This window comes from Benincasa hispida, chromosome 9 (genome assembly GCF_009727055.1).
Source record: "Benincasa hispida cultivar B227 chromosome 9, ASM972705v1, whole genome shotgun sequence".
In the NCBI taxonomy this organism is placed as follows: domain Eukaryota; kingdom Viridiplantae; phylum Streptophyta; class Magnoliopsida; order Cucurbitales; family Cucurbitaceae; genus Benincasa; species Benincasa hispida.
The window spans coordinates 45064999-45080013 of NC_052357.1; the positions used below are offsets into that span (position 1 = coordinate 45064999).

Sequence of the window (15015 nt, forward strand, 5' to 3'; positions counted from 1 at the left end):
CAACCACTGGCGCAAAACATTCAAAGCAAATTTTCAATCATAAAATATGTAAATTCAATAACAAAAACAAAAAAAAAATTAATATGTATATTCAATAACAATAACAAAATTAATATGTATATTCAATAACACTTAATATGTATATTCAATAACACTAACAATAATAAAATTAATATCTATATTCAAAACAATAGCAAAACAAATATTAGATTTTGATTTTGATTATGCCACAAAAAAAATCAAAGCACATGTGTTCAGTAAACAAAACGACGAATGAATTACTTACCGGCGGCTATGGAGGAGGTCGAACTGGCGGTGGAGCTGGGCTGGTCGGTGGTGTGAGGTGTGAAGCATTTAGCGTGAGGCGCACGCACGAGTGTGAGACGTGAGGCGGCGTGAGGCTAAGGCTTCAAAAGGAAGAAGAAAATTTTGAATAAGAAGAGGCAGTGTGAGGTGTGAGGCAGCGTGAGGCTAGGGCTTCAAGAGGAAGAAGATAAATTTCAAGAAGAAGAGGCGGCGTGAGGTGGCATGAGGCATGAGGCATGAGGCAGTATGGGTTTGAAGAAGAAGAAAAATTTGAAGAATGGGAGGATAGGCGCGTGTGACTAGGGCTTCAAGAGGAAGAAGATAAATTTCAAGAAGAAGAGGCGGCGTGAGGTGGCATGAGGCATGAGGCATGAGGCAGTATGGGTTTGAAGAAGAAGAAAAATTTGAAGAATGGGAGGATAGGCGCGTGTGACTAGGGCTTCAAGAGGAAGAAGATGACATTCAAGAGACAGTCGGGAGTTTGAAGGCTGTGCATCTGGAGATTAGGACGATTACTATACGGCGTCGGGAGTTAGTTTTAACTCTCGACGCCTCTCCTCCGTTGTCGGGAGAGATGATATCTCCCGATGACCGTTCTCTCGACGACCTTTTTAGGCGTCAAAAGAGTTTTTTTTTCTTGTAGTGCAGAATGGCTTGTGTTGTAGTAACGTTGAGATGCAAAAGTGTGAGCCTAAGTTCTTCCAAAGCACAATGGCTTTCAACAATTGGCCTTGCCTTTTTGGGGCATCTTATCTTGAAGTTTCAATGGATTTGAACTTTGAATCATTTTGTAAGCTCTATCTTAGTCATTTCTGACTTGAGTTCTATGTAAACCCCTTTTCATATTCTCTCATTTGAGGCAATTCTCACTTTTGTTTGCTCACCCTTATACCCACTTTTTGCTTCTTTCCATGGCTACCTAGAGGTATCCAACTCTCTCACAAATTTAGGAAATAAAAAATGAAACCTTCGGACAATAACAAAATAGTATAGGAGAATTAAAACAAGGCCACACAACGTGAGGATGCCAAAGGAGAAAGTCCTTAGTTCTTTACTAGGCGGAGTGGCAATATTGCAGTGATGGTGGTGGAAGGTTGAAGGAGAGGGAGGAGAAGAGGCAAACGAGGGGGAGGCTATTTCATAATAAGATATTATTATAATAATTTTGTCAAATTATAAGGAACTTCAAGGATCATTTAGAACTATTTCTCAAAATTCGAGGACTAAAGTATTTATTCTGAAACTTCAGGGATCAAATAGACATCAATTCCGAACTTCAGGGACCAAAAGTGTATTTTACTCAATTAATAATTATATCAATATAAATACTTGACTTTCATAGGTCAATTAGTTTAAACCATGTGATTTGTAGCTATTTCCACTTGATTCTATTTAAAATCACTTCAAAATCACCTAAATAAGATTATTCTTCTTCAAAAATATCATCAAATTAGAAAATATGTATATCACATAATGTGTTTATAAATAAGTAGAGAAATATCATGTGATGTGTTTATAAATAAGTAGAAAAATATCATGTAACGAGTTTATAAATAAGTAGAGAAAATAGTGGAAGGCAACCAAATGAGTAATTGTTACTATCTATTTGGTTCTCTTATTTTTCTCTAAATTACATTAATACTTGCATTTAAAGAAGTCTTATACACATGTAATAGTTATGCATCAAGAGTTCTAAAACGAAGTTTCAATAAAGAGTCCAAATTGATTTATTTATGAAAATTTAGGGGGTGTTTGACCCATGCGTTTGGAATTAGGAGGGTTTGGCCCATGATATCAAGTCCATGTTTGGGCCATTGGAATAAATGCTCGGGATTAAGAAATCAAACTAATAGGTTTGAAATAGGTTTTTTAATGAATGTCATGAGTTTGAGAAAAAATTTCCTTAATCTCATACCTCTTATTAATAGTCATTGATGATAATCAATCGAATTTCATGATCGACCATTGGGTATCGATCGTCAACGACCAAATGTCTTGACCATTGACGACCAACCATCACGACCGTCAATGACCAACCGTAGTGATGACCAACGAATGACAGTCATGACCTTCGACTACCAGCCATCATGACGGTCGACGACTGACCATTCGTCGTGATCATCAGCGACCATCTATGGCCGATCATTGTGATCGCCGTCAATGGATCGTTGTGATCGTCTTCGATCGATGCATGGTTACTCGTGATAGTCGACAATTGTCGTTGACAACTTTTTTTCCTACATTTTCCCTTAGATTTCTCATTTGTTTCTCTTTTATTTTGGGAAACATAAAAAAAAAAATATTCTCCCTTGTTCAAGATCTTCCTCGCTGAAGCATAATGTCGATTGTGCTAGCTGTGGACGTTAGATGTTTGTCACTTGTCACCCATCGTCGATCACTGGGTTTTTTTCCCCTCTTTCGTCTCCTTCCTCTCTCTCCTCTTACTCATTTACATACACACATAAACAAGTAATTTACTATTTCATCTAGGAGCTCAAATGACTGACGTGTTGCATCAATTATGTTGTACATAGGTCATTCGATTCGGATTACGAATGCTATTAAATGCAAACCTGAAAGGTAAAATTCATTTCATGACTACAAGGGGAAAAAAAAGATAATTTAGAGTTTAAAAGCAAAACTAATGTGTTAGTATACGAAATTTCAAACCTTACTACTTTGTTATCAAAAGATAAATTTGTTATTTAACCAGAGATAAATTAGAAATTTAAAACCAAATTGAATTTGTTAAGAGTTTGTTATAGAACTTAATTTCAATACTTTGTTATCTTTTTACTAAAAAAAACTAAATTTTATTTTTTTAAAAAAATAAAAATACCTAAATCATTGTTATTCCTACATTATATGATTAGCTTAGGAGTACAAACAAAAAAGATAAGTTTCATTTTAAAAATGAACTGATTAAATTTTTCATTCAAAATTATATAAAAATTGATCCATGACACATTAGAGATTATATTATCCAAATCCATGTTTGCAACCCAAATACAGACATTTGTGATTCCTAAGCTTCAAAATCCCTCAAATGAGCCCTCAGGCATTTGATTCCGAGCCTACCTCCAAATGCCACTTAGGGTTTAAATTCATACAACAAAAAAGTTTAGAGTTATGAACTAATTCCCGTTGAATTTTAAGAGCTTTTGTTCCTTTAATTTTTAACTAGATGAATTTAGTGGAAATTAAACATGGGTAGGAATTACAATCCATATTTTTAGTATAGTATTAGATTCAATTGAATATAAGTAGCATTGATAAGAAAAATAGCAGATTTTAATGTTTCATTTGGAAAAATAACAAAATAATTATCCTTTTGTAAAAATGTCAAAAATAATAAAAATAATAATAATTACAAATTTGCAGAGGTCCAAACTATCCCAATCATACAAATGAGATGCTACTAACCTAATTTAGATAGATTCTTAAATACACCTTAATTAAAACAACATAAAATTATCAACATACCTTAAATAGGTTGGGATACGTGTTAGGAGATTTCAAATTTGAAATCTCATTGTAATTGGTTCATCTTTCCCAAAAACCAAAAACTTTTTTCCCATCAATCAAATCCATCATTGAATAAATAACTTTCCACTTTTCCCTATCCCACACAAACCTCAAAATAGAATAACCTTCGATTATGAAACTAATCCATCGTAAACCATCTGAAAACTCTATCGATCACCAAAACCACAAGAAAATCAAGAGTGAGAGTCTTGCTTCAAACATTCTTTTTCAGGGGAGCTTCGATATACGACCTTCGAACTTCTGAAATACATGCATTGTAGATTCCAAGAAAGGTTAGAGTTGATAAAACCTATAAAGTAAGTTCTATGTGCATGAGATCATTGACAAAGACAAAGAATTATGAACTAAACTTCATCTTTCATGTTTAAAACAAAATTATAATAAAGATAATGATGAAACTAAATATAAAAATAAGAAGAATTGATTAAAAAAAAAAAAAAAAAAAACGAGATGTATCTATATATTTCAAGTTTGAAAAAGAAGATATAATAAAAATAATGATAAAAATAATTAGAAAAATAATCTGATTTGGTTAGGATTAACAGAAAAGAGAAGATAAATATAAAAAAAAAATTAGATTTAGGCCAAGATGGTAATATAATATGAGATTTGAAAATTCAAACAAACCTTTGTAGACGGAAGATCTTTTAGATACAAATTTGGAAAATTTTCAAATTAAGAACCGAGATTTATGTCAAAATATCCGCATGGATGGAGGAAGTTAATTCATGTTGAATAAGTAAAAATGAAAATCGACAAAGCCTGAATTATGAATTTGATGGATTAATTACAAGGCAATTAATGGAGCTATTGGATTAATTGCAATGCATTTAAAGGAATTGTTAAAGATATTTTAGGATTAATAGAAAAGAGATTCATATGTCACCCATACATTTTGCTATTATTTTGAAAAAATTTAAGTTTTGCTATATTTACAAATATAAGTGTGTAATTAACGTTACGTGATCCAATTTTCCTATCTATTTCCAACAAACTACGACAATATCTCAATAGCATTGTTCTTTTTTTATATAACCTGGAGGGCCATGAATAGGGTTGTCAAGGGTTGTATATGCTTTTTATATATTTGTTTCATTCCACATTTATCTTATATTTAATAATACGAGCTCTATATATATATATATATATCTTTTTGTTTTATTTCATAAAGTGGAATATATTTCATAATACCTTGTTTCGTTTCATGTTTTACATTTTATAAATGTGGAGTATATTTAATAGTATGAGATATATTTTTGTCTCAATTCATGTTTATATTTCATAATATGAGTTATATGTTTTTGTTTTCTCCTATGTATATATTTCATAATGTAGAGCATATGCTCAATCATATGACGTATATAAGAAACATGATATAATTGAATATGTTACATAAAAAGTTATAAAAGGGGGACAAACTAATTGATAGAAAATTGGTAAAAAGTTGACAAGAACCCAAAAGGTGTCAACCTCCTCCACAGAAGTAGAAGAGTTTTGCACACCAAAACCCACACCCTTATGAGATTAGACAAGAACCCAAGCTCCAAATCGACCAACGCAACACGAGCTAAGCAATGCGTCGCAAAATTACACAGTCTAGGACCGATGGAAAACGAGATAGCTCCCCATATCTGCGCCAAAAGCTTGTCTTCATTGCTCAACAGCTTGGCAGTTTTGCAAGCATCAAACTCCATGAAGTGAGCTGGAAAAGGAGCAGCTAGGTATATAGATATGTGTTTAATTCCCTTGCGAATGGCCATGCCTCCAACACTTAACCCCTACAAATGATATTACTCACACGTAGAGATGTCCATTTCTACTGTGGAGACCTATTTTTTATCATATAGGAATTGGAAGAAAATTTTCCTGTAAGCTAGTCCTCGTATCCATCCTTATCCTTCCGTTCTCTATCCCTATCCTATTTGTCTCTTTTTTTTATTTTATTATAATAATTATCGTTATGTTGTGTTGTTATAAATATTATATATAAATTTCAAGTTTTGTTGTTTAGTTACAATATAATGAATATGCTTGAATTGAATATTTAAATTTCAGATTATATATATATATGAATAATTTGATTGGTAATTATTTCATTCTACTAGAAAATTTGAGCATTTTCTCATTAAATTTGAATTGTTCATTTGAAATTAATCATATAAAAACAAGTAAGAAATTTAACTATTTAATTAAAAAATTTCTGTAGTAGTTATTTAAGTTAATTGATTTCTTTAAAAAAATAAAACGAGAAACCAGGAATTTAATTCACACAATATTAAATGGAGAATTTCATGAGAATGAAAAATGAAATGGAGAGCGGTGATGGGAAAATCATTGTTCACCCGAGATTTTGACAAAGAGAAGTTAATTCGGGGAATTGAATTTGATTTTAATGATTTGTAGTATAAGTATTACTATCTCTAATGTATATATCTTCTACTGCTTTCTCTCGAATGTTGACTTTGATTTGAGGGCGAGCGAGCTTGTTATCAAATAAGGGGAGACGAGTTTTTAATTTATAGATGGTAAAAAGACGATCAATTTGATGAAGAAGAGATAATTAATTCATTGAAGAAGAGAGGTACAATTTGTTGAACAAGATACAATCAATTTGTTGAAGTCTTCGAGTATAATGTGAATTATGAATGTTGAAATTCTCTTACTTCTTAATGGTAAAATGATAGGTGACCTCTATTATAGAGCTTTGGGAGATCTTGTATAAGCTTCGTTAACTCTAGACCCAATTTTTCAGTTTAAACTTACGAAAGATTTATAGAATTGACTTGCTTCACAAGAAATATTTTACGAATATTCTCAATTTTAATTATATTTCATAATTAGATTTATGCAAAAATTAGGACAATTTTAACCTTTTGGTACTATCTTTTCCTAGTTAATATTCGTATTATTTTATAATTAAAACAATTAAAAAATTTACACTCGGATGAGCCTCATTTATTGCATATTGAATGATCATTTTTTCCCTTTAAAATTGTATTTCAATTTCCTTGATTTTAGGTAAACCAATTTTACATTAAATTCATGAATATTATATTTTTCTAATTTTTTTTTTTTAAGATTTCACATATCAGATATCAATAATTACACTCCGAAAAAGCTATCAATAATTTATTTTCATTGTTATTTCTTTCATATATTATGCGATAAAAAGTTTCAACATTCATTCATATTTTATGTTGTTTGCTTCTCTATATAATCTCTTAATTTTTTTTGACAATTTTCTATCATAACGTTGATGATATATTATAATGAATTATCATACAATATATTGCAATATATTTTAGCGAACTACCATATAATATACTGTAGTATATTTATATAAACATATACATATATATGCAATATACAATATCTTGTGCACTTGATCATATTTTGACATTAGTCAAATATACAATATAAGGTATATATTTGCAAAATAACTAAATATACATGTATATATATGACGAAGGTACGTGAAATATATATCTTAATATGATGTATATATTAGGTAACTTACCTAACATTTGTACTTGTTCTTATTATATTTGATATAAACATCGTATATAGTTAAACCTTGTACATACATATAAAAATGAAATGCATATAAGTTATATTCATAGATTGCAATATTAATATACAACGGTATACGTTTCTAAAAAAATACAACGGTATAATTTTTAATTTTTAAGTGTACGAACATGATAGTTTTTACAATATACCATCTTATGTATCAAATAATTTATGAAATGTATATTTTTCAGTTTCCAGTATATTTATCAACACAAAAAATAAACTATAATATGTTTCCAAAAAACTATGGAATATGCAGGAAAAAATGAAAAATGGTATAAAGGGATATAAACATACAAACCTCGAACAACAATTAGAGATGAAAATAGATTGAATTTCGAGGGGAATGAAAAAATAAACCAAATCTCCTATAATTAAAAAAAAAAATTAAAAACATTTTATTATCCCACATTAAATAAACCAAATCTCTCCTACAAAAAAAAAAAAAAAAATGTTTTACCCCACAGAAAATGCATTCCAACTAAAATGGATAACTACACACCCAAAGTCAAATTCGAAATTAACAAGGAAATGATTTCTCTATTTTTTTTTTTTTTTGGAAATATTCTTATAAATAAAAAAATCCAAAAAAATATAAAGAAAAATTCCAAAAGTGTTGTAGTTTTGAAATGTAAATAATTTTAAATACTTTTTTATATTTAAAAAATCCCTTTTTTTTTTTTTCATATTTGTGTCACTACGACTTTCTTATTTTCTAAAATAAAAATGGTTAGAAATTAATGAATGGATCTTTCAAACTTGATTTTTATATAATATTGTAACTCATTAGTTCATGAAAAAAATGATGGACAAGAGACATTCTTGTAGTTTAATCTATTTAATTAGGCTATTAATATAGGAAGTCCTAAACTTAATTTAATCTATTTTTAATATATTTTTATTTAAATTTGACCCAACATATTTTAAATAAGTTGATCTAGAGTTGGGTCCAATCGCCACCAGACGTAATTTGATTAGACGATTTGACATTGTCCAATAGATTAATACTTAGACAAGTGACATCATTTTATTTGCTAACTTTCACGTCTTTTGTTTTAATTTAAATACACATGTAAATTTGTAATTAGTCTCAATTTTATCAATCATAATTTAAATAATGACGTGATAATTTATAATTGACTGAAATTTCTTAATCAATAACTATCCCCGATCTAACCTCATCTTGTGGACATCTCTACTTGCACATATTGGACACCCAAGGGAGTCATAAAGGACCCCCGACAAGTGAATCATGTCTAGTGGAGCTCGCTTGCCCCAATTACATCTAAGGATATTTTGATAAGGGAAAATATTTATTAAATACCTAAAAGATTAAATTGTAAATTTGGTCCCTATAATTTGAGTAAAGCTATAATTGAGTGCATATGGCTCGATAAAACTCTCACAAATAGTCCTTACGATAGAGACTATATATGAAGATTTTATCAAATTTTAGAGATTATTTATGAGATTTTATCAAACCATAAGAATTAAATTCATAGAAACTAAATTTTAAACTAGTGGGGACCAAATTTATAATTAAATTTACGTAAACTATTAAGAATAAATAATTAAGTTTATAGTATAATTATGAAGTTATTACATAAAACGCAACCCATTTCTTTCATCTTATTTTCAGACCTGGCTGGCACTAAAATGGGCTAGATAGAGGAAAGCCCAGGATCGAACAGCTCCAATGGGATAGCCATATAAAACCCTAAACCCTTCGTCTGTGCTTCTTCTTCTACCCTTCAACCTGGTAAACCCTAAACCCCCATTCGACGTCTTTGCATTCAAGATCTTGAGGTAAATTCTAAGTTTTCCCCTCAGTTTTATGTAGTTATTCAATGCTATTTTCTGTTTGATGCGCTATCAAACTCTTCGAACAAGAATTTCATTTTCCATTTCTCTTAATGCTCAATCTCGCGCACCCTCGCCCAATCTCCACTCTTACTTGATTCTCGCTCTGGTAGGTATATGAATTGAGATCGTATCTAACTTTTTTTTTTTGTTACGATCTTGTGCTTTTGGGTGCTTGCATCTCTTTTTGGTGAAGTTTTCATTTCTCCGTCTGAAGCTCGTGGATGGAAACTGGCATAGCATTTGAGGATTGAATTCTTTTGGGGTTCTCTGTTTTTTTTTTTTTTTAATTTTTTAAAATTTTTTATTAGAGCGATCCGATGTATGAGTTCTGCAATTGTATCGTTAGATCCTTCCATATGTGCTGCTTTCTGCTTCCGTCCAAGTTTTTGCAAGAATTTTGTTTGGTTACCCGTCAAAATTGTGCACAGCACATATCTACACCGAACTATTAATAAACATACGATCACTAGGGATTTTCCAATAGGTGGAATCATTTCTTACCAGACGAGGAAAATTTGGCCAAATTTAAGCTAAAACATTGGGAACGAAAAACTAAATTCAAACGTCATCTCCTCTCCATTTGCCGAGAATACTTTTGGCCAAATTTTATTATATGAAATAGATTATTAATGTTTTTCCCCCCATAATGCTTTTCAATGTATATGCGAGTATGGAGGCCGTTAAGTTGTTTGTTTATTAGAGCTAGACCCTGCCACTGTTTTGATGCCAACTTTGCTCTGAGTTTGGTGCCCCTTTATTTTCCATAGATAAACTGAACATGTTTAGAGTCTGGGAAAACATTTGATGGGAACTGTTGTATTGTTATTTAATCAATCTAAAGCATCTCACTATAGTTGATGGGTTACTATTAACCCTTTCTGTAAGTTTAAAACATATACTTTACGGCACATACTTTGGGAAACTTCATTGATAATTCTTGAATTGATTTTCCACCTTAAATTATTTTTTTTTTTTTTTTTTTTTTTTTTTTTTTTTTACTGTCAATCTATAATAACTTTTTTTTTTTTTTGAATTTCTCAGAATCTTGGAATATGAATTTGAAAAATGTTAAGGTTCCCAAGGTGCCCAGTGGTGGTGCTGCCTCTGCTTTGATGAAGATTGGGATTATTGGCGGGCTTGGGTTATATGCAGCTACCAACAGTCTCTACAATGTTGAGGGAGGACATCGGGCCATTGTGTTTAACCGTCTAGTTGGAATTAAAGATAAGGTTAAAGAATCTGGTCCATACCTGAAACACTTTTATAATTCTATATTCATTGGCCTAAAAAATTTACCTGGTTCTTGGATGACTTCAGCATATAAGTGCCTAAACTTCGCGGTTGGTGTAAGCAGTATAATTTGAACAATTTTTTGTGTCATAACTTTCAGGTTTATCCTGAAGGAACACATCTCATGATCCCTTGGTTTGAGAGGCCAATCATATATGATGTCCGTGCACGACCCAATCTAGTAGAGAGTAGTTCTGGAAGCCGAGACCTCCAGATGGTGTGTTATTTCTTTTATTTTAAGATACCTTACCTTTTTCTTAATATTTGATTTATTCTTGTTGAATATGAGGTTAGACTGCGTAGACTACTTTCAATGCTCAACACGTAAGTGATTAGCACAAAACCTGGCATGTGTTTAGATTTTACATGTGGAGGGCAGGCAGATGTTTTGTGTTTCTCTATGTGTTTTGTTATATCCCAGTTGGAATCTTAATCTTAATGAGTGGCTTTTATCTGGAATTGGACGAGTGATATATCCCTTTTTTCAAAAGCATCCTTGTAATCTCGTTGGGGGTTCAAGTCACTATAAACAAGGTACAGACATAGAATGCAGGTTATCTTCTACTTAGTTTCAACAGATTTATAAAATTTATTCCTAGTGTTTGAAGTGAGGAAATAAAATGGATGATGATGTTTATTGATAATTTAAATTCTAGTAATACTCTATGAAGCACAAACACTTTAATTTAGCTAACGTGTTTGTGTCTACACTTGGATACTCCGACATTTGTTGGCACGTATTGGACACTTGTTAGTGCAATAGATGTGTTAGATACTAGCTAGTTGTACACAATCAAAGTAGGTTCAACATTTGTTAGACATGCATTGAACACTTGTTTAAGTATACTATTACTAAATAGGCACATATATGACAAAGATAATAAATTTTGAGAGTGAAATACATCAAACTAATTTTTTCAACATAAATGTATGAAATCATTGACTTTAAATTTACTTCTGGTACAAAAATGTATATTTTAATAAATGTATCCTTGCTGCTTGTGTCCCAGATATTTGAAATGATTGATGTGTCATGTGTCCATATCATCTCAGGTGATACCTTTTATTTAGTTTCAAAGACATTTAAATACCTGTTTATTGATCTTTTGAAATTTGTGTACAACAGTTGAATGAACAATGTTGCAATACTAATAATTATGTGGTTATGCGGTTGCATTGTATTTAGAGAGGAGGTTATTCCCCTCCTCCCCCCTACACACAAAAAAATTATGAATTATATTTTTCAAGTCTATACCGATTGGGACACAAAAAAATTATGAATTATATTTTTCAAGTTTACACCGATTGGGACCTTTTTTTACTTTGGAAAAAAAAAACCCGTTGGTGTGATGGGGACATCTCATCTCTCCTTACTGTAGCACTTCTTATTATCAACATCATCTTCTCATTTCTTATAAAACCAAATTTATGGATTCCTTAAATCTCGAGAATCAAACTTGTTAAGTTCCCTCTCCAAATTATGGATTTGATGAGTTGTCCAGATGGTTTCTTGGTCGTTAATTTTTGGTCTGTAGGTAATTCTTTTGGTGTTTCAATTATTTAATAATTATAGGTATTGGGTTTTGTGTGCAGGTTAAAATCGGTCTTCGAGTTCTTACCCGCCCATTAGCAAATGAGTTACCTACATTGTATAGAACACTCGGTGAAAATTATAATGAAAGGGTTCTGCCTTCAATCATTCATGAAACTCTGAAATCTGTAGTTGCTCAGTATAATGCCAGCCAACTTCTTACCCAAAGAGAGGTAAAGCGAGAACTATCCTCTGCTAGTTAGGTTTCAAAGTATATCTGTCCTGTTTATCGCATTTATTCAATTTATTTTCTGTTTGTAGTTAACTGAATATGGTTCTTTCTGCGTGTACTTCGTGTACGTGCCTCACTATGTTAGTTGTATGCTGATTGACTGTTCATTTTCAGGCTGTTAGTAGAGAAATCCGAAAGACTTTGACTGAGAGGGCAGCCCAGTTCAATATTGCTCTTGATGACGTGTCCATAACAAGTTTAACTTTTGGAAAGGAGTTTACAGCTGCAATCGAAGCCAAACAAGTGGCTGCCCAAGAAGCCGAAAGAGCTAAATTCGTCGTCGAGAAGGCTGAACAGGACAAGAGAAGTGCTATAATAAGAGCACAGGTGAGGTGGATGGGATGAAAAGTGAACAATATACTAACGTTTTTGTTGATGTTTTGCAAGATTCCATTAATTTGTTAGGTGAAAATTGATCACTCTCTGATCTTGATTAACAGGGAGAAGCCAAGAGTGGGCAGCTGATAGGGCAAGCTGTTGCCAACAACCCTGCGTTTATGACTCTGAGGAAAATTGAAGCAGCAAGAGAAATTGCACATACTATTGCAAACTCATCCAACAAAGTTTTCCTGAATTCAGATGATCTGTTGCTGAACCTTCAAGAGATGAATTTGGAGCCCAGTGGAAAGAAGTAAGCCCCACTCATCCCTTCAAAACTTACAAGCCATTTTGTCTCGTTTCTTTGATTAATTGTGAATGTTGGGGCATTTACGTGGAAGACTAGTTAGTTTGTAAACAAAATCGAACGGTTTACTATCCATCACTTTTCCAACAACTTGAGCCTGCCTGCTTCAGTAGATGGCCGCCAATTCTGATCCACTTGGGGAGATGGTTTTTGCGTACATTGTTATATGCCATTTGAACTGTTTAAATTTGTTGGTTAGATTTCGATGAATTCATTTGATCTTATCTTCTCCGATTTGGAAAAGGAAATAAAAACACTTAAAGTAACAATCTAGTTTTCCAAATTTAGTTTGACGATGATTTTTTCAAATATGTTAACAATCTAGTCCTTGAACTTTAATAATAATGATCTAGTTTATCGTGAAAAATATTAGTAGAATTTAATTTAATTTTTTACATGGGTGAATTGATAAATTGATTGGAAATCAAATTTATTAATAAATTATGAAGACTAAGTCGTTAGTTAATAAAATTTGATACTTAAATTTGATGATAGTTTTACGATACGAGCTAAATTGTTACAACTTGTAAATTATAAGGACTAAACATTGCTTGTTAAAGTTTAGAGATTAGAGATTTAATTGTTATCTTCATGAAGGTTTAAACATAAAATGTTTTTTTGAATTTATAACTCTAATAAAAAGAGTGACACAAGAAAGAGTAATGTTTGGGTATATTTCAGTCTGTCCATTCAAGAAAAAAAAAAGATGAGTATAGACATTCAACTATTTTTCTTAAAAAAATGGAAATAAAGTAGAAATTGTAAAAAAAGAAGAATTGTGAGGGTGATTTTGTACCAATAAGGGCCAATAGAATGTTTTGAGATGTGAATATCTAACAATCAAAATTCATAATTCATGAGTATACCTGACGCAAGTCGAAAAATGTAGAAAGATCTGGCTAGTCCAATACTACTTATAAATTCATGGTATTAGATTTTGGTTAATTTTTCAATATTTCTATCATGTCCATAAATTTGACAATGGATGCATTTTTATATCATAACAAATTCGATGGAATATAAAAATGAAAAAGCAATTTAGGTTCTTACGATTTGAGAAAAGTTAACTTAACTTCTATGATTTTAAAAATTATTTTAAAAATTAGAAATAAGTTCTTATAGTTAGATAAAACTTCATAGTTCTTTAATAACTCTGTTGTAGTGATTATAGGGTGAGTAAATCCTAATTATAAATCATAGGGCTTAAACAATAATGTTTCTAAATCATAGGAACCAAGTTTTCAATTTAACTAATAATAAACAAGCCAACAATGTCCATAGAGCATAAAAAAGAAACAAGATCATTGCAAAAACGAAAATGGAAATATAATATAATAATAAAATTTTAATTTATTAAATGTGAAATGTTTATTTATTAATTTGAATGTATTATTATTTTTTTTAAGTTTAAGAATATTCAACAACACTTTACCAAATTTTCATTTTCGTAAAATTGAAAGTTCAACATTTCCATTGAACCTAAGTCATTTAGGTTCTAGCTTTTTCTTCACAGATGCAAACAAAGTTTATCACATATTGTTTATAGGTCATATTTTTTTTTCTATACAAAAGATCTCCAATGTGAACAAAATTTGGTGGATAAGATATTCATCTTAAAGGATGAGCTTAAAAATATATATATTCTAATAAATGTGAAAATAGGTAAAGAAATTATGGAATTTAGAGATTTTTTCTATTTCCTTTTGAGCTGACAATTAAATTAAGGTTCGTTCGGTAACCATTTTGTTTTTTTTTTGTTTTTTCTTTTGAAAATTAAGCCTTTGTACATTACTTCTACCACCAAATTTCTTTCCTTGTTATCTACTTTTCACTAATGATTTAAAAAATCAAGCTAAATTTTGAGAACTAAAAAAAGTAGCTTTCAAAAAGTTGTTTTTATTTTTAGAATTTGGTTAAGAATTTAACTATTGT

The 15015-nt window shown here is 30.9% G+C and overlaps 1 protein-coding gene across 1 annotated transcript; it reads left to right on the forward strand.

Moving 5' to 3' along the window:
• Positions 1-9070: 9070 nt before the first annotated feature.
• On the forward strand, positions 9071-13352 carry LOC120087181 (prohibitin-1, mitochondrial). The gene is made up of 6 exons (XM_039044085.1): positions 9071-9228; positions 10327-10514; positions 10676-10792; positions 12169-12339; positions 12513-12725; positions 12839-13352. Exons 2-6 carry the CDS (start codon positions 10338-10340, stop codon positions 13031-13033), a joined length of 873 nt encoding a protein of 290 aa, XP_038900013.1. The 5' UTR covers positions 9071-9228; positions 10327-10337; the 3' UTR covers positions 13034-13352.
• The last annotated feature ends 1663 nt before the right edge of the window (positions 13353-15015 follow it).

Excerpts from the sequence above, each read along its gene's own strand:
- LOC120087181 (XM_039044085.1), top strand. The coding sequence starts at position 10,338 with ATGAATTTGAAAAATGTTAAGGTTCCCAAGGTGCCCAGTGGTGGTGCT. Across the intron at positions 12,340-12,512 it reads AACTTCTTACCCAAAGAGAG|GCTGTTAGTAGAGAAATCCG; the intron begins GTAAAGCGAGAA and ends GTTCATTTTCAG. Across the intron at positions 12,726-12,838 it reads GTGCTATAATAAGAGCACAG|GGAGAAGCCAAGAGTGGGCA; the intron begins GTGAGGTGGATG and ends CTTGATTAACAG.